The 24,829-nt window shown below is 46.4% G+C and overlaps 1 protein-coding gene across 2 annotated transcripts; it reads right to left on the reverse strand.

Annotated features, from left to right (window-relative positions):
• Positions 1-361: 361 nt before the first annotated feature.
• On the reverse strand, positions 362-21,806 carry Nr1i2 (nuclear receptor subfamily 1, group I, member 2). 2 transcript variants are annotated; one of them, XM_013019376.1, is made up of 10 exons: positions 21,707-21,735; positions 20,113-20,223; positions 6,831-7,049; positions 5,754-5,887; positions 5,289-5,476; positions 4,285-4,559; positions 2,719-2,861; positions 2,441-2,557; positions 2,037-2,142; positions 362-667 (listed from the first exon to the last, which is right to left on the reverse strand). In XM_013019376.1, the coding sequence occupies exons 3-10, from the start codon at positions 7,019-7,021 to the stop codon at positions 520-522; spliced, it is 1,302 nt and encodes a 433-aa protein (XP_012874830.1). In that variant the 5' UTR covers positions 7,022-7,049; positions 20,113-20,223; positions 21,707-21,735; the 3' UTR covers positions 362-519. The 2 variants fall into 2 exon arrangements, with proteins under 2 accessions (XP_012874830.1, XP_012874831.1); XM_013019377.1 differs by lacking the exon at positions 20,113-20,223 and having other exon boundaries at positions 21,707-21,806.
• Between the last annotated feature and the right edge of the window lie 3,023 nt (positions 21,807-24,829).

Consider the following 24,829-nt stretch of genomic DNA (forward strand, 5'->3'; position numbering starts at 1 on the left):
AGAACAAGGTCGTGACACTTCTTGCATGTAATGCAGGCCTCCTGGCTTCTCTAGAAGATAAGTCACTACATGAATGATGGACACAGGCCTGGAATCCAGTGAGCAGCTAGAAAGTGGCTGGGTGTTGGGGTTGAACATTAAAAATGCCGATGAAAAGCCAAGCCATTGAGCTGGTATATGAGTGTGGACCATCATTTGGCCCAGGCCTGGACACCCCTTCTCTCTCCCAACCCTATTACTTCTGTGGGATTTGGGACTTAGTGGGATTTAGAGATTTATTCCCAGACCACAGGGCTTTGTCTAAGGGAAGGGCAGCTTTGTCACCCTGATAGACCTGAACTTTAAGCCAGTACTGTCCTTTGCTGAACTGAGTCCCCTTCTGGAGAAATGCCTGCCAGCTGGGGTCACAAGGCAGTGTGAGCTATCACGGTGTCCATCTGTGTAGCCCTGGAAGTGGCAGCTCGGGCGGAGGGCTCCGGGTCTGCCTGTCCCACAGAAGCCTCACTCAGAGACAGCTGCTCAGTCATCTGTGTTGCTGATCAGCTCCTGAATGAGTGGGGTGGTGAAGAAGTGGTTGGTATCTTGGATTCGCAGCAGTTGCTGGGTGTGCTGAGCATTGAGGCTCCGTAGCTCTGTGAGTACAGCCATGATCTTCATGAACAGGAACCTGTGGGTCAGCCAGAGGAAGAGGATGGAGATACAGCCGCCCTCTCTCCCATCCTCCAGCCCCCTGGACACATCTCTGAGAGTACAAGGTCAATCTCGGGACAGCTCAGGTCATCCAATTCCTTTAGCTCATCTACAAGGAGGGCAGACGGCATGCCAGCACTTCAGGTGGAAGCTGTAATCCCACCCCACCCAGAGGCTAAAGTCCTAAAAGCCTTGAGTAGTACATAGAGATCTTAGTGGGAAAGGCACTTACAGGCATAAATGTATTGGACTTACACGCATCAAATACATAGGTTAGGGAAAAGAGACCAGGGATCACTTTCTTGGTTAAAATCCAGGAGCCAGGACCTGCAGACTCAGCTCTCTTCCTGAACTTAACTCTGGATCTAGTGTCTGGATACACTACATGCCTCCTTCTCTCCAGAAGATAAAGAAAGCTGGCTGGCACCTCCAGCCTCTTGGCTACGTACAGAGGGAAGACTGACATGGCCACTTCTAGCATCTCATCTTCTTCTGAGCCCAAAAGGAAGCTGATGTGGGCCAAGGGAGAATTTGAGTTTCAAGTTAACACTCTAGTACCAGGACTAGCTGCCTTAATCCTCAAGACATCAGGCTCTTTGTGACCCAAGTTTCTCCTGGTCCTCAGGCTGTGGGCATCAGACTGGACACTAGAATGTAGGAATACTAAGGTCCAGTGAGGGTGTGGGAGCCTCTGTTGAGGACACCTTCCAAGTAGCCTTCTTAAGTAGCCTTCTTTTGAGTTGCAACCAGAACCAGATAGGTTGCTTCCTTCCTGGTCTTGGTTTGTACTCTTCCTGGGAAAGTGTTAAAGCTTATGCTTTGGTTTTGGTCTGTTTTGAGCCCATGCCAGTCTCCACCCCTCTGTAGAATCCTAGGCCATAGCCCTGAGCCTCAGCCCTTTACAGGACACTGTTACAACTACATTCTGGGGCGATTAAAGATAATAACACACAGAAATTGTTGGGCATTGTGGCCAGCACTTCCTAATAAATAATAACTGTTGTGATTGTCTTATGGTCAGTATCGTTATCTGCACTGTCATTATGGCTCATTACTGGCCATTGCTAGAAGACCCTGTAGGAGACTCTGGTTTTTGATAGGAGCAGACAAATGTCCCTTCATCTGATCTAGCCTCTGGTTTCAACATGACTAGGCTGGTGCCAGAGCTAACCAGGAAGGGCAGGTCTCGGTGGAGGCCACAGGATGCATCCCCAGAGCCTGAGATGTCAGAGGCTACCTCAGACATATATTGCTGCCTGAGAGGCTCAGGCAGGCAGAGAGCAGGAGGGCAGAGCTGCAAGCAGGATCCCAGTGCCCTATGCAGCCTTCTCCCTGCCTGTTCTCACCGGTGGGCAGGCTGTGGCCGACTGCACTCAATGTAGGCCTTCAGGGTGAGGGCAAATCTCTCCTGTAGCTGGTCCACTGCCCTGCGCTCTACTACACCAGGGCGATCTGTGGAGCGAAGGGAAGGGAGTGTATCAGCAAGGGCAGGCCGGACAAAGGCAGGCTCCCCCCTTGGCCCCTCCCCACCAAGCACCTTCAAAGCTGGAGGAGTCACCCCGGCAGGGCTGGGAAGGAGGCCCGTTGGCGCTCTCTGCGTCACCCCACTGACCCAGAGAAACCATCCTGTCTGCAGTCTAGCTGGGGGCTGAGTAGGGGAGCCAGGCTAGTGGTGGGAAAGTTCCCTGGGGAGAGGGTGGGTGGGATAGGGGCAGATCCTCTGAGGAAATGACACCAGCAAAGCCATCACCTGGGGAGAAGAGGGAGATGGCTTGCATCAGCACATACTCCTCCTTATGCAGCTGCAGCTTCTTCAGCATGTAGTGGAATTTTATCGCAGGATCCACTAGAAGTTTCTGGAAGCCACCTGTGGATGGGTATATTGATGGAGAAGCAGGACGCTGACCCAGGAGCCAGCCTTCCCTCACCATTGCCCAGTCTTCCTGCCCTGCCAGCCCAGGATAGCCTATTGTAGCTCCCTCCCTCCCACCACCGCCTCCTCCTTTCCTCCTCCCCCCACCAGGGCACCTTCAGGGTCTTCAAAACAGTAGACCAGCCGGCCACACTCCCAGGTCCCCGTCTCTGTGTTGAACAACGTGTTGAACCTCAGTACGCACATTTCAAAGGTGGCCCCCTTCAACAGGGAGATCTGGTCCTCGATAGGCAAGTCCCTGGCAGCAAGGATGGGGAGGGGATCACAGCTCCCAGGAAACTACCCACAGGCCACCCCGATAATCCAGGAGTTGGAGGGGGAAGAGGAAGAGAAGCAGGAAGAGGAGGGGGGGGGAGGAAAGGAGGGAAAAGGGAGGGGTAAGGGAAGAAGCAGCAGGAGGAGAGGAAGGAAGAGAAAAGAAAGGGAGGCAGAGGAGTGGAGGAAAAGCAGGAGGGGGAGAAGAGAGAGGTAGAGGAGGAGGAGAGGAAGAGTTAAGGGAGGAGAGATGAAAGGGGAGAAGGGGAAGAAGGAGGGGCAGGAGAGGAAGAGGAGGAGGAGAAGGAAAAGGAGGAGGAAAACAGCCAGGAAGGACTCCTCCAGAGGACTATGGCTCCCTCCAGTCTCTGCCCATGACAGGCCAGCCAAGCAAGTGACTTTCCCCTACAGCATCCTCTCCTCTCCTGCTGCCCTCGGGAGCCCTCCAGGCCCACTTAGCTTGAAGCTAGGAGCTTTACAACCTGGCCCTTCCTCTCCAACTTCTCACATAGCCACTGGCCTACAGTCAATGTCTTAGCTCTTGTTTCTTAGTCTTCTTCTGCCTCAGTTGCTCTACTTAGAGCATCACCTAAGTAAATTGTGCTCATTTTTCAAGCCAAGCTGTCTTTGCCCTTCCTAGAGCTGTTGCCAGAGTGCAGAGTCCCATACATGTCACTCCTTTTTGAGCTCTGTAGAGTGGAGATAATCGCTCCCAGTATTAATGTGCACATACTTCTTTCTGCCCTTTCTCTCCAGACAGCCTGGATGACTTGAGCCTGGCTATTCGCACCTGCCCTCTCCCTACCAATGAAATCCAGGCTTTCTGCATGTGTGATTCAGCCCCACTTGTCCAGGCTCAGCAAGCAAGGTGGCTAGCTCCGAGGCAAATATACCCTGCACCCTCTCCAGTCCTTGAGACTTTATCTTATGGGACTAGGCTCTCAGCACACAAGGGTTACTGGGTTGCCTGATGAGCCCAGTTGGCTGTGACCTCTAGGTCCAGCTATGTCTAGACCTGGCTCTTTGGATGTCAGTGCCACCCATCCTCCCCTTGGAAGCAGACAGCTGGAAGTCCAATGTCTATTCCCTTCTCTCTTCTCTTTTCCCTCTCTGGAATTCCTTCTTTTTTCCCATCCAACTCATTCTTGGCTCTGAAAAAGTCCAATTGTGATTTCTGCCCTTCTGGTAGAAAAGGGAAGGGAATTGCTATCCGAATGTCCACGAAGTGGCCATTATTTGGGGGGACATTTCTTATTTCATACAACAGCCCTTTGCTGGGGTTAACAGACTCTCCTTTGCCACTGAAGTCCATCCCCTAAACTCCTGGGGCCTGCCCCAGATCCTGTGACCCTCTAGGCCATTTCCTTTCCTCTCCACATTTCCCCCCCTCAACCCTCATGGCCTACCTGAAGTACGAGATGACTTTGGCGAAGTTGATGACACCCTTGAACATGTAGGTTGACATGTCAGCCAGGTGGGGCAGCATGGGGATGATCTCCTTGCCATCCCTGTAGGCCGGGGGGTTGTAGTTCCAGACACTGCCATCTTCCCCCCGCAGCTGCAGAGAAATCTTCATGGGACAGAGCTCTTTCCTGAACTCACTCCAGTTGAGAGACGGCTCTCCCAGTGGACTCTGCAGGAGCTCTGGGGTCTCACACTCACTGTTGAACACCTTTGGTAGCTAGAATGCACACAGGAGACAGGGAGAGGGGACAGGCTGTGTGTTTTCATGGAGATGTTTCCATCCATGTCCCACATGGCCACTGCACCTGACAAATGCAGGTCCATGTGCGGCCGCATGCACACTCAGCCCTTGTTCCTTCTTTCTGGCCCTATCGGGTGATGCTTTGTGAATGTGTGAATGAATGGCCAAACGTGTTCATGCCTGGTCCATGTGGAGGGTGGGAGTGGGGGTGTTTCTCCTTCCAGATGTTTCTCCCAAGCATCCCTACTGTGGGGCTCAGGAGCTACAGGTGGGAAGGGCAGAAGCTGAGATTTCTGGGCCAATCGAATCCCCTTTGGGGAGCTGGGGCAGATCACCTGAGATACTTGTGCGCACTCAGGGAGAGAGGCCCTGGGGGAGGGCCCACAGAAAGGTCATTATTCCAGCAGACCTTTCAAAAATCCCCCTTTGCCATCCACAGGCTGAGACCTTATACTTAGCCTCCTCTCCGCTTAGCCTCAGACCTAAGATGGGAAGATTGGGCAGAGATTCTCCAACCCATGGAGTCTTGTCCCCCACTTCAGAGAAGTGCTTGGGAATCTGCATTCCTAACAAATCCCCCCAAGGTTCTGGAGCTTCCTGAGTCCAGAACCTCCCCGAGTCTCCCCTGTAGGAATCCCTGGGGGCGAGGGATAAACCCACTGGGGCTTCTAAGAGGTGCTGAAGCCAGGTGGAAAGGCCTCTTACCCGGAAATCCTTGAAGTGGGAGAAGGTGGTGTCGAAGGTTTTCGTCTGAGCGTCCATCAACTCCGCGATCAACATGCGCTGCTCGGGGGTCAGGCCCTGCACCCCGGGGGGCTGCGCCTCCAGACGTTCCTTCTTCTTCTTCTTGATCAGGGCGCGTCTCTGCTCCACCGCAGCGTCCGACATGATCACTGCGGGGTGGGGAGGGCCGCGAAGCAGGCTATGCACGCGTGCTCTCCTCATCCAGGTGAGAAGAACCCAGCAGCAGCAGCCTTCCACGCACACGTGTGCGCTCACATCCAGGCGCACAATGTGTGTGCACACCAGTGAATGGCCCCCGTGTCTGGCCACGGTGTGTGCCCCCAGTGTCCCTCCCCCGGCCCCTCTCCCCGGGGAACCTCCCCCCCATCCCACCTACCCACCCAGAGCGCACGGTGCCCGGACAGCCTGCCGGCGCCCATCACTCACTCTCCTTCTTCATGCCGCTCTCCAGGCACTTCCGCAGGCGACAGGCCTGACACTGCCGCCGCGTCTTGCGCGTGATCTCGCAGGTGCCCTTGCGGAACGGGCACCTCAGGCGCACGTTGCGTTTCATGGCCCTCCTGCGAGAGGAGAGGGGGCGACTGGGGCACCGTGCTGGGAACACCTGGCTCCGAACTAGGCCAGGGACGCCAGGCCGCTGGGGCCCGCACGCTACTCAGAGGAGAGGCCTGGCTCACCCAGCTAGCTGCAGGAGCAGCCCTGGAGATCTGTCCCCAAGGCCTGGCCATGGCAGCTGGGGGCTCTTCACTCTGGTGACACTGAACTTGTCACAACACACAGCTTGCCACAGTGAGGCCCGGGAGGTCCTCCTCCTATGTCCTGGGGCAGAAGTCTGAGTGCTCTACCCACATGTTGACCAGTACCCCATCTTTAGGATTTGTGGGGAAAGGAAGCAAGAGAGAGCCAAATTAGGCTGGCCATTGGGGGAATAAATAAGGACTCAAAGGTGGGGGTGGTCTGATCCTTCCTCACCCATTCCTTTCTCCCCTCCCTTCTGTGCTGAGAGTAGCCTTGCTGAGCTGCCTGGCTCTAGTCTTTCTGTTTCTTCAGCTGGACAATATGAATCTTCTGCCCAGGGCTGCCTTGCTTTTGAGATGGAATAGTTTAGTGCCTCATTTGTGGCTCCTCCCTGTCTATTTCGAGATGAGACTATTTTATCCATTCATTGTATGCCCAATCTTTACTTAATTTCCCTATAAGACTGAACACTTGCCCCTTGGATTTCCCTATTCTTTCATTTTTTTACTGACTCATCTTTTATTCAAGAACCCATGAGGAACAAGGAGTATTTTAAGGGAAGGGGACCTTGACTGGGTACATCCAACAAGAATGGAAGATGAAAGATTCCTCTGCTATAGAAATGGCTCGTTTGAATGGAGACAGATTGGAGACAGAGCAAACTGAGGCCTCTGAGACACTGCGTGGAGGGCTAAGGGAAGATCCAGTTAGATGTACCCCAGTGTACCCATGGCAGCAGGTGCGCGAAGGTTGGTGCGTGACTACCTAAAGAATCCCTTGCAACCTTCACATGTCAAGACGTTGAAGTGGTAGCCATTGGCCTTGTCCCCACAGACACGGCAGATTTGGGGACTGCCATCTTCTTCGTCTACATCGGTGGTGGGCCTTCCTGAAACCGAGTCTGCTTCTTCACAGGCCACAGGGGCAGCCTGGCTCCATCTTTCTTCAGGTCTCATCTCCAGGTTTTCTTCTTAGCCTCTTGAACTAGAAGTGAAAAAAAAAAAAATAGAAGCATGAAAGGGCTGGACAGTGAGTGACCGGCTAGGGACTGTGCCTTCTGAACATGGCTCACATTTGGGTCTGGTGCTAGGCCAAAGAGCTGACTTGTCATGGAAAACAAAAATGTGGGAGAGGGTTTGAATTGGAACTATGACATCCTGTATAGAATGTCTTAGGATAGAACACTTGTGGGAGAGACGGGGTTATCAGGGGGAAGAAGTGAGAAGAGAAAGAGGAGGAGAGGCAGTCTGGATCGGGTCAAATAGTACTCGAGAGGATGAGTTGAAGAGGCTGGTCAAAGCTTGAACATGGTGGCTCACGCCTGTAATCCTAGCTACTAAGAGGCTGAGATCTGAGGATCGCAGTTCAAAGTCAGTTCAGTCAGGAAAGTCTCCAATTAACCACCAGAAAACCAAAGGGGAGCTATGGCTCAAAGTGGCAGAGTGCTAACTTTGAGTAAAAGAGCTCAGGGACAGTGCCCAGACCCTGAGTTCAAGTCCCACAACTGACAAAAAAAAAAGCTTGAAGAGTGAATGGCTCATAGGACACACTACTGTTCCAAATGACTTCGGGAGCTGAGGAGTTTGAGGGAGGATGGTCTTGCAGGTGTGATATGGTCCAAGATCCCAGAGAGAAAGAGAGAGCACTGAAATACTGAGAAGAAGCAAGACTTTTAACTGAAAAACCAAACAGTTGTGAGAGTGGAGCCAGGATCTCAGTGTAGAAGAAAGAGGCCTCCGCCATGGTATGGGGGAGTGTGAGTGGATAAATAAGAACTTGTGCTCATTCATAGAGCCGTGCTCAGGATGTCTTTCCCAGGCCATGCCCCTCTCCACAGTGTGACATGAATTCTACTTGGAATGGGCACTGAAGATGGTGAGTAGAAATTAGCAACTGACCTCACCATGCTCAAAAGTCTGTCTAGGGAGCCAGGTGAAGCTGAGATCTCAAGATCACAGTTTCAGGCTTAGCCTAGGCAACAAAGTTCTGGTTGTCTCTTATCTCCAATTATACCAAAAAAGCTGGAGGTGGAGCTATATAGCTCAACTGGTAGAACCGTAACCTTGAGCACAAAAGCTCAGGGACAGTGCTCAGGCCTTGAATTCAAGCCTCAGTACTGGTGCACACTCACACACACACACACACACACACACACACACACACACACACACACCTGTCCAGAGCAACCTTCCATAGATGATGCTACTTTTTCCAAAACCAAAAGAAAACTCCCAGGAAAATTTCCATTCAGAGAATAAATTCTGTTGAAATTATTCAACAGATGGCACCCAACATTTCACCTCTCATAGTGAACAGGGAACTAACTTGTCCTTGGTCTTAGAGCTCTAGAAAACTGTGAATCATACTGATGGACTAGAAACTTGAACTGCACGAATATGGAAAGAGAATCTCTCCTTAGTGTTCAAGTCATAATTCTAACTTTATATCAGCTTGCAGAAATAAGGTATATTTGAGTTGTCCACAAAAACCCGCAACCGAGGATTTGCTGTAAAGTTCCCCTGGGTTAATAGTTCTCTTGGATACCCAGGGAGGCAGCTGCAGCTGCTCTGCACTGAACGAGCCCACCTTCTCCTTTCCATCCACAGGACATAATTACATGAATAACTTCCAAGGATTATAAGCAAAAGCTCACAAATCATGAACCAAAGACAAATACAGCACCATGAACGAGTCAGCAAAAGCCACTTCAGAACAAGTAACTATGCAACAACTCCCCAAAGCAACAAACACAAACATGTTTAAATAAACAGTAGAAGAGATTGAAGAAATAAGCAAAGAAAAAAGGTATACAATTAACCACGTATATTTGAAAGATGAATAAAACTAGATGCCAAAATCTGAACAGTGATTATATGAACCAATAATAATATCATTAGAGAGAGAAATCCAACTGACATATGCACCCAATAGAAGCCAGGCGGTGGATGGCCATAGTGCAAGTTGTCTGTGGTCTATATTGGTGAGAGAAAAGAAGAAAGTAAATGACTTAGATTTTAATTAATAAAGTATGCTTGTTAAAATGCCCAATATATCTGCAATAAGTGAAGGAAAAATGGAAGGAAGAAAGCCACAAGAGATAGAAAAGGAAGGCACTAAGGAGAAAAGAAGAAACTGAAAGGTAACTTGAATGAAAAACAGGTAAAATGGTAGAAACAGAGACAAAACACAAGGAGAAACTTTCTAAGATGGTGACAAAGATTTTAATAATTATATAGGTGTGTGTGTATATGCATATACACACATATATATAATCCAAAAATGTAGCAACAAAAGCAAAAGTGGAAAACTGGGATTGTATCAAATTAAGAAGCTTCTGCACAGTAAAGGAAATGAGAGAGCGAGGGAAGGGGTAACAGAAATGCACTCATTACCTCACTTATGTAACTGTAACCCCTCTGTACATCACCTTCACGTGTGTGTGTGTGTGTGTGTGTGTGTGTGTGTGTGTGTGTGTGTGTGTGTGAAGTAAAGAGACAACCTACATACTCAGGAGGCTGAGACCTGAAAATCTTGGTTCAAAGCCAGCCCAGGCAAGAAAGTCTACGGTACTTTTTTTTTTTGGGTCCGGTTGTGGGGCCTGAACTCTGGGCTTGGGCGCTGTCCCTCAGCTCTTCAGCTCAAGGCTAGCACTCTACCACTTGAGCCACAGTGCCACTTCCGGCTTTTTTTCTTTTTGCTTATATGGTGCTGAGGAATCGAACCCAGGGCTTCAGGCTTGCAAGGCAAGCGCTCTACCACTGAGCCACCTTCCCAGCCCGTCCACGGTACTCTTATCTTTAATTAACCATCAAAAAGCTGGAAATGGAGCTGTGGCTCAAGTGGTAGAGTACTAGCTTTGAGTAAAAAAAGCTCAGAGATAGTGCCCTGGCCCTGAGTTTAAGCCCCAAGACAGATAGAGAGAGAGAGAGAGAGAGAGAGAGAGAGTGCCTATAGATGGGGGAAAATATGCACAAACTGCCCATTTGACAAAGGATTGATATCTAGATGAAAAAATTCACAAAACTCATCATAAAAATCCAATTAAAATGGGCAAATAATCAGAATAGACAAAAGAAATATGTAAGTGGCCAATAAGTGTATGAAAAATTGCTCCAAAGATGCAATTAAAAGACAATGAGATGTCATTTCTGGGTGTCTGGGGACAAGACTCTTATCCAAAACACAAACTAAAAACATGCTGATGAGATTCAAAGTATGGCAGATTCTCAAAAGCACATTGTTGATGGGAATATAACTTAGTATAGCATTATGGAAAAAATACCAAAATTCCTCAAAAACAGAGGTTCACCATACAACTCGGCGATTTCACTAATCATAAACACACCCACAGGACGTGAAATCAGTTTGCAAAAGTGGTACCTCCATTGTGACTATTCACAATGCCTGGGGTCTGGAATCAACTCAGGTGTCTGTTGGTAGATGAGTAGATTAAAAAATGTGTCACAGTGTTATCTTTTACAGCCATAAAATAATGAAATCTGTCACTTCTGGGAATCAAGAACAAAATGAAGTATATTATGTTAAATGAAGTAAGTGGGGCACAGAAAGACAAAGACTTTCCTGTTCTCACTCGTTTATGGAGCTAAAAATATGATTTGTTTCTTAGAAAAAGGGAGCAGAATACTGCTCAGTAAAGATTAGGAAAGGGAGTGAAGAGGAAAGTTAGAGGCTAGATAATGGCGATCAAAGTCCAATTGGACAGGAAGAAAGGTTTCCAGTGATTCAAAGGTCAGCAGGGGCAATTCTAGTCTACAATTTATGATGTATTTTAAAATAATTAGAAGAGTCCACATGCTCCTAATGATGAATGTCTGAACTGATGGAAATGCTAATCAATTTGACCATTGTAGACTGCACATATGTATTGCATTATTGTTCTATACCCCATAAAATATGCAAGTATTATATACCAATTAAAATCTTTTTAAAGATAATAGAGAGATAAACAGACACAGTGGCTCAAGCCTGTGATATAATTGCTTGGAAAGTAGAGATTGAAGGATTGTGGTTTGAGGTCAGCCTGGGAAAAAATAAAATTGAGAGCCCCCCTCTCCCCATTTCAGCCAATGGGTGGGTGGATATAGTGATTCCTGCCTGTCATCCTATCCACAGGGGAAGTACAATGACTGAGCATAGTGGCGCATACCTGTCATCCCCAGTGACTCAAGAAAGCATGAGTACAAGGATCACATCCCAGTCCAGCACAGAGTTGTTTGGGTTTTGTTGTTGCTGGTGGTGGTGGTGGTAGTGATGGTGGAGGTGAGGCGTGTGTGTGTGTGTGTGTGTGTGTGTGTGTGTGTGTGTGTGTGTATTGATACTAGAGTTTAAACTCAGAGCTGTGAAGCCTGGGGACTGTCCTTTAGCTTTTTTGCTCAAAGCACACACCATACCATTTGAGCCACACCTCTATTGCTGGCTTTTTGCTGGTTAATTGGAGATAAAAGTCTCAGACTTGGACTTTGCTGCTCCAACTGACTTCAAACCATGATTCTCAGACCTTAGCCTCCTAATGAACTAGGATTACAGGTGAGAGCCACCAGACTCCAACCCCAGGATTGTTTTAACCTAATAAATGTAAGGGAGATTTCTTATACAACAGCAGATAATGATTACAGAACATCTGGGATTTTATTAGAAACAGACCAGCCCTCTCACGGGAATGGTGCTCTGGGAACAGGAAAATGCACCTAATTAGATGTGTACTTTTAGTCCAATACAGCAGTATTTGCTTCTGAGTAAGGCATCTAAGCACTTAGACTGGGAAATCTAGCCAGAAGAGAGTTGAAATGATGGTCTCTTGTATTCAGTGAAAGTAAAATACTTCTTCAATGAGGCTTTTACCAAAAACAAACAAACAAACAAAAGTAAAATTCAGTATTCATACTGAAAACCATAGAGAACATTATGTTCTTAGCATGCTCTTAAATCAATGAGTGTGGTTTTTCTCCATGAAGGGCACGTGGTACTGTCAGGCTATGCAGAGCACACACACCTGAGCTGTTCTCCCTGCTCAGGAGAAAGAGAAGATGAAGCCAGAATCAGAGTCCATACCAGTCAGACTCAAAAACTGGTCTTCTGAAAGGCATCCGGTTGACGGGGAGACTAGGAAAGAATCACAAGAAAGGCCAGAAAGCTGTAGTGTGTGGTCATCAACAGGAGCAACATCCAGCCAGAGAAGCCACAACAATCATGGCATCTGCCAATGTGCCCGGCATAAAATAGCTTGGGGACTTTTATCATCTTTTGCCCCCAAGCACACCAGGCTGGTTTGTTCTTGGAGGCTGCTGTTATATACTGCACTTTGTACAGGTAAAGCCTCTTCAAGATCACCGAGATAGGAGAATCATTGTCTTAGACACAAGGTGTGACCACATCTGCTCTTCCCAGTCCCTTGGCTGGCCTGTGCTGAGCGCTGGCCAACCCTGACCTCAAGAGGTCTCGCTGGCCAGTGGTGTTTGGAGAAGAAATTTCACTGTTGAAGTCAATGGGCTGATAGAGGTGTACAGTCCACTTCCACAGAATCTGAAGCTTACACAACTTGAGAAATCTTCCCTAAGTCAAGAAATACAAAGTTACAGGACTGGGAAGGTGGCTCAGTGGTAGAGTGCTTGCCTTGCATGCATGAGGCCCTGGGTTTAATTCTTCAGCACCACATAAGCAGAAAAAGCTGGAAGTAGCGCTGTGGCTAAAGTGGTAGAGCACTTGCCTTGAGCTGAAGAGCTGAGGGACAGCGCCCAGGCCCAGAGTGCAAGCCCTACGACAAAAAAAAAAAAAAAAGGAAGGAAGAAAGAAATACAAAGTTACAGCTTCTGAGTTAGGTACTAACCAAAATATGTATTTTTGAGAAAGAAAGAGAAAAGGAAATCATGATAAATGACAACCATTAGAAAGAGCAAGTGACATAATACCTTAATGAATGAATGAATGAATGGTGGGACATATCTTTATACTACTTTTAAGTGTGTCCTTGTGGTGTGCAGAGTAGTGTTCATACCTGAAATCCTAGAACATGCAACTGTTTTCTTAGACAGAATTTTCCAGATGGGCCCAACTAAATCACGTGAATTTTAAAGAGAAAGAGCTGTGGCATGGAAGGGGTCAGATGCTAAGCTGTTGGCTTCTGAGATGGAGGAAGGGTCTGTAGTGACACCTAGAAACTAAAAGGCCTCCAGAAGGAAACCTCCACTGGCTGGGCAAAGCTTGGAAGGCAAAGATTGGAACTGCTTGGCCGCAGGGGGTCGTCCTGCCTCTGCCACGTGGTTGCTCTTAAATCTCATCTGCATTGTAAGGACTCAGGTCATTCATTTTCTTTCTAACAGCTCCAAGCAGGGGGGGGGGGGGGAAGAGTAGGCTTAGGTGAGAGGAGGAGGGAGGGTAGCAAAGTAGGAGTAACAGTGAAGTGCAAGATGTGGAGAAGAGGCCCATCAAATACCTTCTTTATAGAACAGGACTCAAAGAAAGCTTTTGGTTAAAAAGGCATAACTTCCACTCCTCCTTAGTCATTAAACAGGTGTGTATAAGCTCCGGCACTCCAGAGGCAATTCCAGGAGGGGAAACAGTGTCACAGATGCAGGTCCACAGCCTCCTGTCTGCAGTCTCCCTGCAGAGGGGACTCTTGAAAACACTACTGTGGTGAGGGCCAGCTGCTCTGCAGCCCTACACACAACACACACATACCCCTGGCCAGATGGGGCCAGATACATGAAGAAAGAGCCACAGGCTTTCCGGGGCCCATGGAGGATGGCGTAATTGCAGACAAGAGATATCTACTTTCAGATCCTGCCAGGGTCTGAATGTTAGGCTCTATGCGTAGAAAATGAGCCTCCTTCAAGGGTAAGCTGGCTGGAGCACTGCTAGTTGCCACCATATTCATAGACACTAAAATGTTGCAGGAACTAGTCAGAAATAAAGTGAGATTTGAAGTTGTTTCCTTCCCTGCCAAAGCAGTCATCACACCCAGGGGGAGATTCCAAAACGCTTGTAGACAATGCGGACAAGACTGCAATATACGGGGCACTTTGGTGTACAAACGTCACACAGTGTCACTCTGTGTGGCCACAGCCTCGTGCAGTTGAAAAACAAACCTGGACAAGAACTAGCACCATAGTAATGTGTGGTGAGGGACTGTTTTCAGGAAGTAAGTAGACTACTACTATCTAAACACTTAATCATGCCTTCTAAGAAGTTGAGGGTTTAGAAAATCCTACAGCGTAAACTATTTGTTTTAACCATAAGATACATGGTAAGCATTTTTTTTTTTTTTACTAAAAGGAGATTGCTTGTCAACAAGAAATAACACCAAGATTGCTTGTCACTTGAAAAGGTGTTCAACATCACTAATCACTAGGGGAATATATGCAGCCTAGTAATCACACACACACACACACACACACACACACACACACACACAAATGACTAAGATCGAGGTCTAGAAGAGATACTTACACACCTATTTTCGTAGCAGTACAATTCACAATAATTAAAAGAAGGAAAGCAACCCAAATGCTCATCACAGATGAATGAATTGAGCCAGGGGTATAGTGAGGTGGTAGAGCTGTGGCCTAGCATGTGCAGGGCCCTGGATTCAATCCCCAATATTACAAAACAAATAGAAAACACCCCCTCAGATAAACAAGTAAAAAAAATGTTGTATCTGCACACAATGGAATATAATTCAGTTTTGAAATGGAAGTAAATTTGGTTAAATGCTAAAACATGCAAATAATATTATGCCAACTGAAATAAGTCAATCACAAAAAATCAAATAATGTCTGGTTTTCCTTATATGAAGAGTAGTAATCACACTCAAAGAAATACAAAAAAAAATACAATTGCCAGAGAAAGAGCACTAGGTATTGATTACTGGATCAAGCATTCCCATTTTATATGATGAAAAGGGCCTGAAAATTGGCTGCCAACAATGCCAATATACATAATATGGACTGTACACTTAAAAATAGGGTAGCTGGGTGCTGGTGGCTCACACCTGTTATCCTTGCTTCTCAGGAGGCTGAGATACGAGAATCACAGGTCAAAGCCAGGAAAGCTTTTGAGGCTTTCCAATCAATCACCAAATCAATCATTCTCTACTTAAGCACCAAAAAGCTGGAAATGGAGTTGTAGCTCCAAGTAGTAGAGTTTGAGCCTTGAGCAAAAAAGTTAAGGAACAGCACTCAGGCTCTGAGTTCAAACCCCAATACCAGTACATACCACACCTGCCCCACCCCCACACAAATGATTAAGCTAATACATTTTCTTATATGTATTTCCCCACCACTTAACTATTTTAATGAGTAAATAACTGTCGAGGAAATGTTTAAAGGACACTGAAAGGAAAAACCAAACTGTAAGTCTGGTTTGAGTGCCAGCAGGCTCGGTTATGCCTGTGCATGGCAGTCAGAGCACACAGGACAGGAAAAAAGGCAGATGTGAAGCCAGCTGTGAGAAGGGAAAGACCTGGAGGCACAGAGGCAGCAGAAAGGAAATGGGAGGGAAAGTAGCACCCAGCGTGAAAAGCACCACAGCAAGAAATACAGAGGTAGCCTGGTCCACCCGCCACATTGATCCTGAATGATCTCAGTTTTGAACCACATTTGAATTCCTGAGCAGCCAGGGTATGAGCAGCCGAGGTTTCTACATCACAATCCCCACTGTTGAAGTCAACCTGGAGCCTTTGCTTAAAATCTCAGAGCTGACTCTGCAGTTCATCACAAACCACCTTGCAGCTTCTAAAAGGCAAATTTCCAGTTCAAAGGTGTGAGATCTAAGGCTCCTGCGTTTCCAGCAATCTTTCTGCGATGTTGATGGAACCAGTATACAGATCCTACTTGGAGGAGTAAGGACCTAAGAAATCCAGGTGAGCACATAGAAAATTACAGCACACAGAAAAGATGGGATGGAGAAGATCTTCTTGGCAGGGCACCAGTGGCTCAGGCCAGTCAGGAGTCTGAGATCTGAAGATTACAATTCGAAGCCAACCTAGGCTCTAAAGTCCATGTGATTCATCTCCAATTAGCCACCAATAGGCCAGGAGTGGCTCAAGTGGTAGAGTGCTAGCTTTGAGCAAAAAAAAAAAAAAGCTTGAAGACAGTACCCAGGCCCTGATTTCAATCTCCACTACTGGCATGAAAGAAAAAAAAATCTTTTTGGTTTGTCCTAGAGCTAGAGGAGCCAAGAAGACAAACAAGAGAAATAAGCCACACCCTAAACAGTGATTGGGCCAGGTACGAGTGGCTCATGCCTATAATCTTAGCCACTCAGGAGACTGAGATCTGAAAATCGCAGTTCAAAGCCCAGGCATGGAAATCCATGAGACTCTTATCTCTAATTAACTACCAGAAAGTTGGACGTAGCACTGTGGCTCAAAGTGGTAGAGCGCTAGCCTTGAGCACAAAAGCTCAGGGACAGTGCCCAGGCCCTGAGTTCAAACCCCACAACTGACAAATAAATATTAAACAGTTATTTGTTCAGTGTATATTTGGTGTGAGACGATCCTAAGTGAAAAGAAGAGGGAGAAAAAAGAAAGAAGGGGGAAATAATGTAAGACTAGATGGATTATAAGAGAAGCATGAAACTGTTGGCTTCATCCAATACAGGGAGAAGACTGGTGAATTTATTAAGTCACTTATGCACAGGGCTGTGTTGAAATCACAGCCTCACATGAAGAGGCCAGTAACCTACAGACTGCAAGCCACAGGGCTCCCCCCTGCAGTGCAGTGGGAATGATAAAGAAGCCTGCAGGGTGCTGGAATGGCTTGAGTGATGAAAGCCAGTAAGCAGGACCTTTTCTCTTTCTGCTTGATTCTGATTCTTTCTATACTATACGCAGATATGCCACCTAACTTACATTTTATCACACAGTTCCAGGGACGGGGGTGAGGGTAAAATGAGATCATATGTTTAAAATTCTTTTGAAATGGTTCAAGTATATACAATGAGTAAAGTGTTCTTCCTCTTTGGCTCTGGGGATCATTCAGCTAGAAAAATTAAGATATTAATAATAAATAAATGAACGTCACAGTTTATGGACTCAAGTAAGAGAGCTCATCTGATACCTTCATGTGACCATAAATAGAAGTTGGCCTTTGTGCTTTCAGGACTCAGTCACCAGACCCACGAGGTCAGAAGGCTGTGTGGATCAGAGGTGGCAGCTGGCATCGGCTCACGAGTACACTCTGTCCCCGTTTCCAGTGTCCAGCAGGCCACAATGTCATCTGAATTGACTGCCTAGCCCAGTTCAGTTCGTGTAGTGCTCTTGTCACCTGCCGTTTTATACCTTGACTCCCTTGTTTGGAACTTAGAGTAAATTGTGTCTCTTTCTCTCACTTTTACGGCTTGTTAAAGCATTTCATAGACGTGCAGGAGGTGTGGGCAGAGGAGCAGGTTCTGGGAGACAGAGAGATCTGCCCAATCTCAGCCCTAAATACAAAGTGTGTGTGGATGGGGGGTTCCCATGTTCCCCATGCATCACACAATACCTGGAGTAAGGGAACATGGCTAGGATGCATGGCTCAGAGAACAGAGCCAGCAACTGCATCCACAGTCTGAACCAGCATTGCTCCCCTTCCTGAGTCACTGATCTTGTTGATGAGGAGCCCACAGTTCTGCTATGTACTTGAGACCAATCACCATGCAAATAAAAAAACCCAAAGTACTGCTCTCTGAAAGATTGAGGAGTGGTGAGAAGAGGACAGAGAAAACTCAGGGAGACCTCTAGCCATTCCTACAGGCCTGAACAAAGGGTAGAAGACAGCTTTGTTACTTTCTGACCAGCAGCCACCTACTCCTGGCAAAGGTAAATACAAATCCTTTGGAGGAACATAGTCTCAACCCTAAGCTCAAGGAAACAGAGAAGGCTCCAAGAAATACAAGCTCACAATATGAAATAAAAGAGACTCAAATTAGGCAGATTACAAAAAATACCTAAACATCTAAGTTTTTGTGAACAATCCACCATAGACTTGTAAAGTGTACAACCCACACAATGGTATAAATCGACCCTGACTGCCTATTGCCAGGATTGTTGTTCAGCAGTGTTCTTAAGGGCCAAGGAAATGCAATAAGGCAAAATCCTCTTCAGCTAAGTAAGAAAGGAAGGGAGGAAAAAAAACCCTCTCACTGTAGTTAGATAATATGATTGTCTACATGCAAATTCCAAAAAGAAAATATCATTCCCATTAAGAGAATTCAATAAAGCAACTGATAAAATATCAGACTACATAGGTTTTCTGCTAAGAGAAAGAACAGTTAGAAAGGTAAAAGCTTGCTGGGAGCCGGTGGCTCATGCCTATTATCCTAGCTACTCAGGAGGCTGAGATCTGAGGATCATGGTTCAAAGCCAGACCAGGCAGGAAAGTTTGTGAGACTCTTATCTCCAATAAACCACCAGAAAACCAGAAGTGGTGCTGTGGCTCAAGTGGTAGAGAGCTAGCCTTGAGATGAAGAGCTCAGGGACAGCAACTAGGCCAACAAAAACAAAAAAAAGGAAGGAAGGAAGGAAGACAGAAAGAAAAGAAAGAAGAAAGAAAAAAAGAAAGAAAAGACAAAGAAAAGAAAGAAGGTAGGTAAAAGCTCCTCAAGAGAAGGAAATAAATAAAAAAGACAGAACACCCACATGTATAAGTGGGAATTCCTATGATGAATAACATGTCACCTCTGCATAATAGAGGATATTTAAAATAAATAGGGAAAAGATAAACTTTTCATAAATGACACTGAAGTAATTCATTCAAATAAGTTACATGAGGATGAACAATCTTTTTTTCTAGTATCAGGCTTTGAACTCAGCATCTCCAGCTTGCTCAACTGATACTCTACTACTGAGCCATATTTACAGGCAAGCTTTTGGCTGATTAATTGGAATTAGAGTCTCGTGGACTATCTTGCTCAGGCTAGCTTTGGACATCTATCCTCTAGGTCTCAACCTTCTGTGTAGCTAGGATTGTGCCAATAGAGCCTGGATTGACTCTTTTTTTTGTTTAAGTGATTAAAGTATTACAAGAAAGTTTGCCAAATACCTTCCCAATCTCAGAAGCTGAGAGAGCTTCCTGAAATAAGCTCCACAGACCAAAATACACAAAGATGGAAAATAACAAATTTAGTGACTTCAAAATAACAACAACCAGAACAACAGTAATAAAATTTATATCAACTAGAAATATTCTATAAACAAATATTCTATAACAACAAAAAGAAGTGATACATATGTGTCATAGGATTACCACATCAAGAATAGGTAATGAAATGTTGGAGATGTAGCTCAGGTGTAGAGTGAGGGGTAGGAGATATCTACTGTGCATGAGGCCCTGGGTTCAATCCTCACTACCATAAAATCAATCAATCAATCCATCATTCCTACAAATAAGTAAAAAACATAATATAAAATAAACTAAGGGCATGAGCAGGACATTTAAGTCAAAGAAATACAACAACCAAGAATTCCATGAAAAGAATTCTTGCTGGGCACTGGTGGCACACCTCTTAATCTCAGTTACTCAGGAGGCTGAGATCTAAGGATTTTAGCTCAAGGCCAGTTTGGGCAGGAACATCTGTGAGACTTATCTACAATTAACTACAAAAAAAAAAACAACCCACAGGAAGTGGAGCTTTGGCTCTAGTGGTAGAGCACTAGCTCAGAGATACCACCCAGCCCCTGAGTTCAAGACCTAAGACTGGCACCAAAAAAAAAAAAAAAAAAGGAAAAGAATGTTCAACCTCAATTGCAATTGAGGTTATAATAGTAGGCCATCAATAAAACAAAGTAAAACAGGTCATCATTTTTATTCATCCAAGGGAATAAAATGAACTACAGAATAGACATCAAGTGTTCTGCTGACAAGGTGTAGGGTGACCTAGGCACAGAGGAGAGCTGCTAGACAACTCCAAAATCAAACCACAGATAAGCTGCAATGAAGAGATTCAACTCCCCAGTGTCTCCTTTAGAGAAACACTAGCATACCCCATATGCCAGCCACATATGTAAATATGGGCCAGTGATAAGCCTGAAACATCAGAACAGCTTAAATACCTGTCACGAAGCACTGGCTCAATGAAGTGATTTTATACTGTGAAATCTTAGGCGGCAGGTACACTTATTGAAGTAGAGCTCCATACAGACATGGATAATCCCCAAGCTGTGCTATTGATTGCAAGAGAGAATGAGAAGACATGATAAAAAACACATTGGCCAGCACATACACACACACATGTGTACATGCATACACATGTGTGGAAGGGTAAGAAACACAGTACACTGGTTACTTTTGTTCGAAAAGGAGGTCAGGATTAACAAGGTGAACAAAGGAGAATTTAGTTTTATCCACCCTGCTTTGCCATTTTTCCAGGGCCATGTAATTATTATTTTACAATTCAAAAAGTGAATACCTACAAGAAAGAGTATAGCTAATTTTTTGGTTGCCCATGATGTTTATTCTGGAATAATTTGGGATCAAGTTGATTGCTTGGAGCTATAAATGCTTCCTCTGAAAGGCTGGATAGTTAACAATTTTGGCTCTGTGGGCCATCCCATCTTTTGTGCAACTATACCATTTTGCTCTTGTAGGACAAAAGTATCCACTAACAATGCATAGTGAATGAACATGGCTGTGTCTCAATAAAACTTTATTGATAAAAATAAAACAACTGGAAGGACAGATTTAGCCTGTGAATTTAAAGCTGGAGAATCTCAGGTTTAGACTAAGATTAGTGTATAACTAATATATTTTTAAGTGCTTTCATGTACAGAAAACCCATCTTTTCTATTAGCCAACTAATTAAATAAGCTATAGTCTCTGAGGCCTACCTCAGAATACTTTAGACTCACCTTAGTGGAGATCAGGCATAACCTTCCACCTGGGTGGAGACCACTCACCCGCCCAGCAGCAGCATCACACAGCCTTTCTACAGAAGCCCCAGACCCACCTCTGACTTGGGAAGGGCTCAGTGGCCTTGGAGGTGTCTTCTGCCCCACACTAGATTTACAAGGGTCTTAGGGAAGCGCTTTTGGCTATCAACGTGGCCAGGAGGGGTTGTGCTGGAGGGGAGGAGGCAGAGAGCCTGGGGACACGGAACATTTCAGGACAGAGGCAGTCTGCAGAACAAGGTGACCCCCCATACAAGCTGGAAACTCAGACCTCCAAAGCTCAACCACAGTGCTGTGCCTGGTTGTGACAGGGCTGGGAGGGACCTCCAAGGAGTGGCGAGGCTTGGTGACTGTCCTGTTGCTGTCCTTGGGACCGGAGGCTGCTGACCCTCACCCACATGAGCCCAGAGGATCCAGGGTAACTTGATCCTGGCTCCCACAGGCCAGAGCAATATTATTTTCCGGTTAGGGGACTCCAGTCCATCGCAGCTAAGTCATAGCCACCCACTCTAGCATCTACTGCACTTATTCCTCTCAGAGGCAAGGGTAGGCCAGGGAAGCAGGGGCCATGAGCTCAATATTCAGTACGTGTCTTCATTCTCTTTTTCAGCCGAGGAACTAGGGCAGTGCAACGCCCCCAAGCTTCCCAGCCCATCATTGCTGACCTCCTGTGTGAGACACGTTCTCCTTCCCACGACCCCTTCTGCAGGAGCTGGAGGGCAGTTGGCCGCCAGTAAAAGCCAGTAAAGAAAGACCATACCTGCTGGGGTGCAGCTGCTTTGTTCTCACTTCTTTGGGTGTCACCTCGAACACTGGAGGTGAAGGACCAACCAGAAGCGCAGCACGGCCACTGGGTGCAGTGGGGTCTCAGCTTTGCTCACATTTTGTAGGAGTGAAGGCTGGGCTGGCAGGGAGAGGCTGAGGACCTGCTGAAGAAAGGACAGTTTCCTTTTCCTGTGTTGGCCTCAGCTATGGCATCTCCGGATATGAGCTAGGCTTGTCTCTCACCTGCATTTCAGCCCAGGTCCAATGTAGGCTCTAAGTGGCTCCATTTGGCACTCCTAAGTCCCAAGTCCAGCTAGGAACTAGCAAACCAACAGATTACCGTATTTACTCTCATTATATTACCCCTCCTTTTTTTCTGCCCCCCTCACACTTGTCTTTCCTGTCAAACACTGAAGTAAAGGAGCAGTACACCTGTCCACTCTGCCCAAGTAATTCTAGGCCAACTGTGCTTTTCAAAGTCTCTGTGTATTAGCAATTGGGAGCAAAGTTTTTTTTTTTTTTTTTTTGGTCAGTCCTGGGGCTTAAACTCTGAGCCTGGATGCTGTCCCTGAGCTTTTGTGCTCAAGGCTAGGGTTCTACTGCTTGAGCCATAGCTCCACTTCCAGCCTTTTGTGGTTAATTGGAGATAAGAGTCTCATGGACTTTTCTACCTTGGTTGGCTTCAAACCACAATCCTCAGATCTAGCCTCCTGAGTTACTAAGATTGCAGGCATGAGCCACTGGCATCTGGCTGCAAAGTTCCCTTAAGAGTTCTTCCTTGGTCTAAGCTACCTTCCTGGGCAGTATTATTTCAGGTACAATTGAGACAAGTACTAAATTATGACAGTGTCTGTCACTGGGATGTTGATGTGAGAGGAAGGGAAACAGAGGTAGGACAGCAGGGGATGGCTATAAGACAGATGTGTTACCTGCACTCCAATTTCAAGACAGAAACTGATCAGGAACAGAGACATTGGACTCATGGGAAAGTTTGGAGGGTAATTTTCTCATCCGGGTCCCACCAGGACTGGCAAAGGTTGACACAAATCTCAACTGCCCAGGAGGGTGCCTTGGGCAGGAAGGATCCAGAACAAGTGCAATACTGAACTTGCTTCTCAGTGGAGACAGCATGTCTTGTGTGATCTGGGTAGCAAGACATAGCCTGAGGGCAATATCCTAGGTCTGGATGTACCTCAGAGAAGCTGCAGATTCGAAGGTCACAGCCAAAGGGCATGGGAAGGCTGAAAAGGGTTAAGAATTCACCAAGGATTTTCATTTCCATGATGGAAAGGAGCCAGGCAGGTCCGCACCCAGGGCAAAATGGGCAGGATCCCAGCTCGGGAAAGGCAGCTGGCCATTAGTGCTGGAGTTACGGATCAGATGCATAGGCTGGCATCATCTCTCCCATCTCTCCCGACTCACAAGGGCCTGGCTTTATTTCTGAGTGTGAGGTGCCCTAGATCGCAGGACTGCCAAGCCTTGCTAGTAGGTAACTACAGAGTCTATGTTAGTCATGGCAGCATTTGGAGAAAAACCAAAGCATCCAGTTATTAAACAACAGCAGCGTATTGATGCTCCCAGACTCCAGGGCCTAAAGTAAACCCAAGCACCTAGGGAAAGTAGGTGAAATTGTACCTGATACTCTCCTCCCCCCCCCCCATTTCTACTGTGGCAAAGCAGATCTGAAAAGCTGACGTACCTTCTTGGCTTTGGATTCATCAAATATTTTCTCTTCTTCCCAGGAATATTTGCATTTAAATATATAAATAAATATATTTAAATATGTAAGTACTGCTAAGTGCCAGTGGATCAAGCCTGAAATCCTAGCTACTTGGGAGGTGGAGATTGTGAGGGGCTGGGGGAAGGGTGTTGCAGTGTGAGGCCAATCTGGGTATAAAAGTTCAGGAGACTCCATCTCAACCAATGGCAGAAGGCTGAGATCTAAGGATCACAGTTTGAAGCCAGACTGGGCAGGAAAGGCTATGGAACTATTTTTTTCCCCCAATCCTGGGTCTTGAACTCAGGGCCTGGGCACTGTCCCTGAGCCTCTTTGTGCTCAAGGCTAGTGCTCTACTACTTGAGCCACAGCATCACTTCTGGCTTTTTCTGAGTAGTTTATTGAAGTTGTATCTCACAGACTTACCGGCCTGGGTTGGCTTCTGACCATAATCCTTAGATCTCACCCTCCTGAGTAGCTAGGATTACAGGCACCCGGCAATATGACTATTATCTGTAATTAAACATGAAAAAACCAGAAGTGGAACTGTGGCTCAAGTGGTAGAGTGTTAGCCTTGAGAGAAAAAGCTCAGGGACAGCACCCAGGCCCCGAGTTTAAGACCCAGGATCAGCACCAAAACAAAACAACAAAAAAGCCTCCAAACAATAACAACAACAACAACAAGCCCTAAACATCAAAAGCTGAAGGATCTAACTAACGGAGTCATGCATGGATGGTATAATCTGGAGTAAAACCAGCATTTATCAGCCTGCCAGTGGTCTTTCTCAAATCTCTCAACATCTCCCTGGGTGTGGACCAAGGACCAGAGTCAGAGCCTCTGGAGGCCATCTTTGAGGAACATTCTCCTTTTTATCCTTAGTGGGGGCAGCAGCAAGGTCTCAAGAAGAGTAGGAGGAGGAACCTCTTCTTTGGAAGTGGCTCCGTTTTATCATAGAGGAGTGACACAAATTTTCCCTTTTTAGACATGGCAAGTTCCAGCAATGGGCCTTAGGAAGAAGACTAAAACTGAGCTCCAGCTGTTTGAGACTCTACTATTACCCTTGCTGTGGTTGAAATCCCAATCTCCATCATTTCAGAGTCTCAGAACACTTTGTTTTCACCTGATCTATACTATGCTATTCCACAGCAGAGTATGCTGTCTGTGACTTAGTCTCCCATTCAGTTCTAATCTCTTCTACGTGTTGGATCTAGAATTCCCACAAAGATCCATGTGTTAAAGGCCTGGCCCACAAGGAAGTGCTATTGGCAGGTGGTAGAAACTTTAAGAGGTGGGGTCTAATAAGAAGAAACTTTAAGAGGTGGGGTCTAATAAGAGGTTTTTAGGTCATTAGCAGTGTCCCAACAGGGATAAGAGGAACCTGAGGAACCAAGGTGATTTTT

The sequence above is a fragment of the Dipodomys ordii genome, unplaced genomic scaffold, assembly GCF_000151885.1.
Source record: "Dipodomys ordii isolate 6190 unplaced genomic scaffold, Dord_2.0 Scaffold45, whole genome shotgun sequence".
Lineage (NCBI taxonomy): Eukaryota > Metazoa > Chordata > Mammalia > Rodentia > Heteromyidae > Dipodomys > Dipodomys ordii.

Bases quoted from the DNA above. Each gene is read 5' to 3' on its own strand.
- Nr1i2 (XM_013019377.1), bottom strand. From the start codon at position 7,021: ATGAGACCTGAAGAAAGATGGAGCCAGGCTGCCCCTGTGGCCTGTGAA. The intron at 2,862-4,284 runs GTAGGCCATGAG...CCTTGCTGCCAG, and splicing joins AAAGTCATCTCGTACTTCAG to GGACTTGCCTATCGAGGACC. The intron at 2,558-2,718 runs GTGCCCTGGTGG...ACCCATCCACAG, and splicing joins CTGTTTTGAAGACCCTGAAG to GTGGCTTCCAGAAACTTCTA.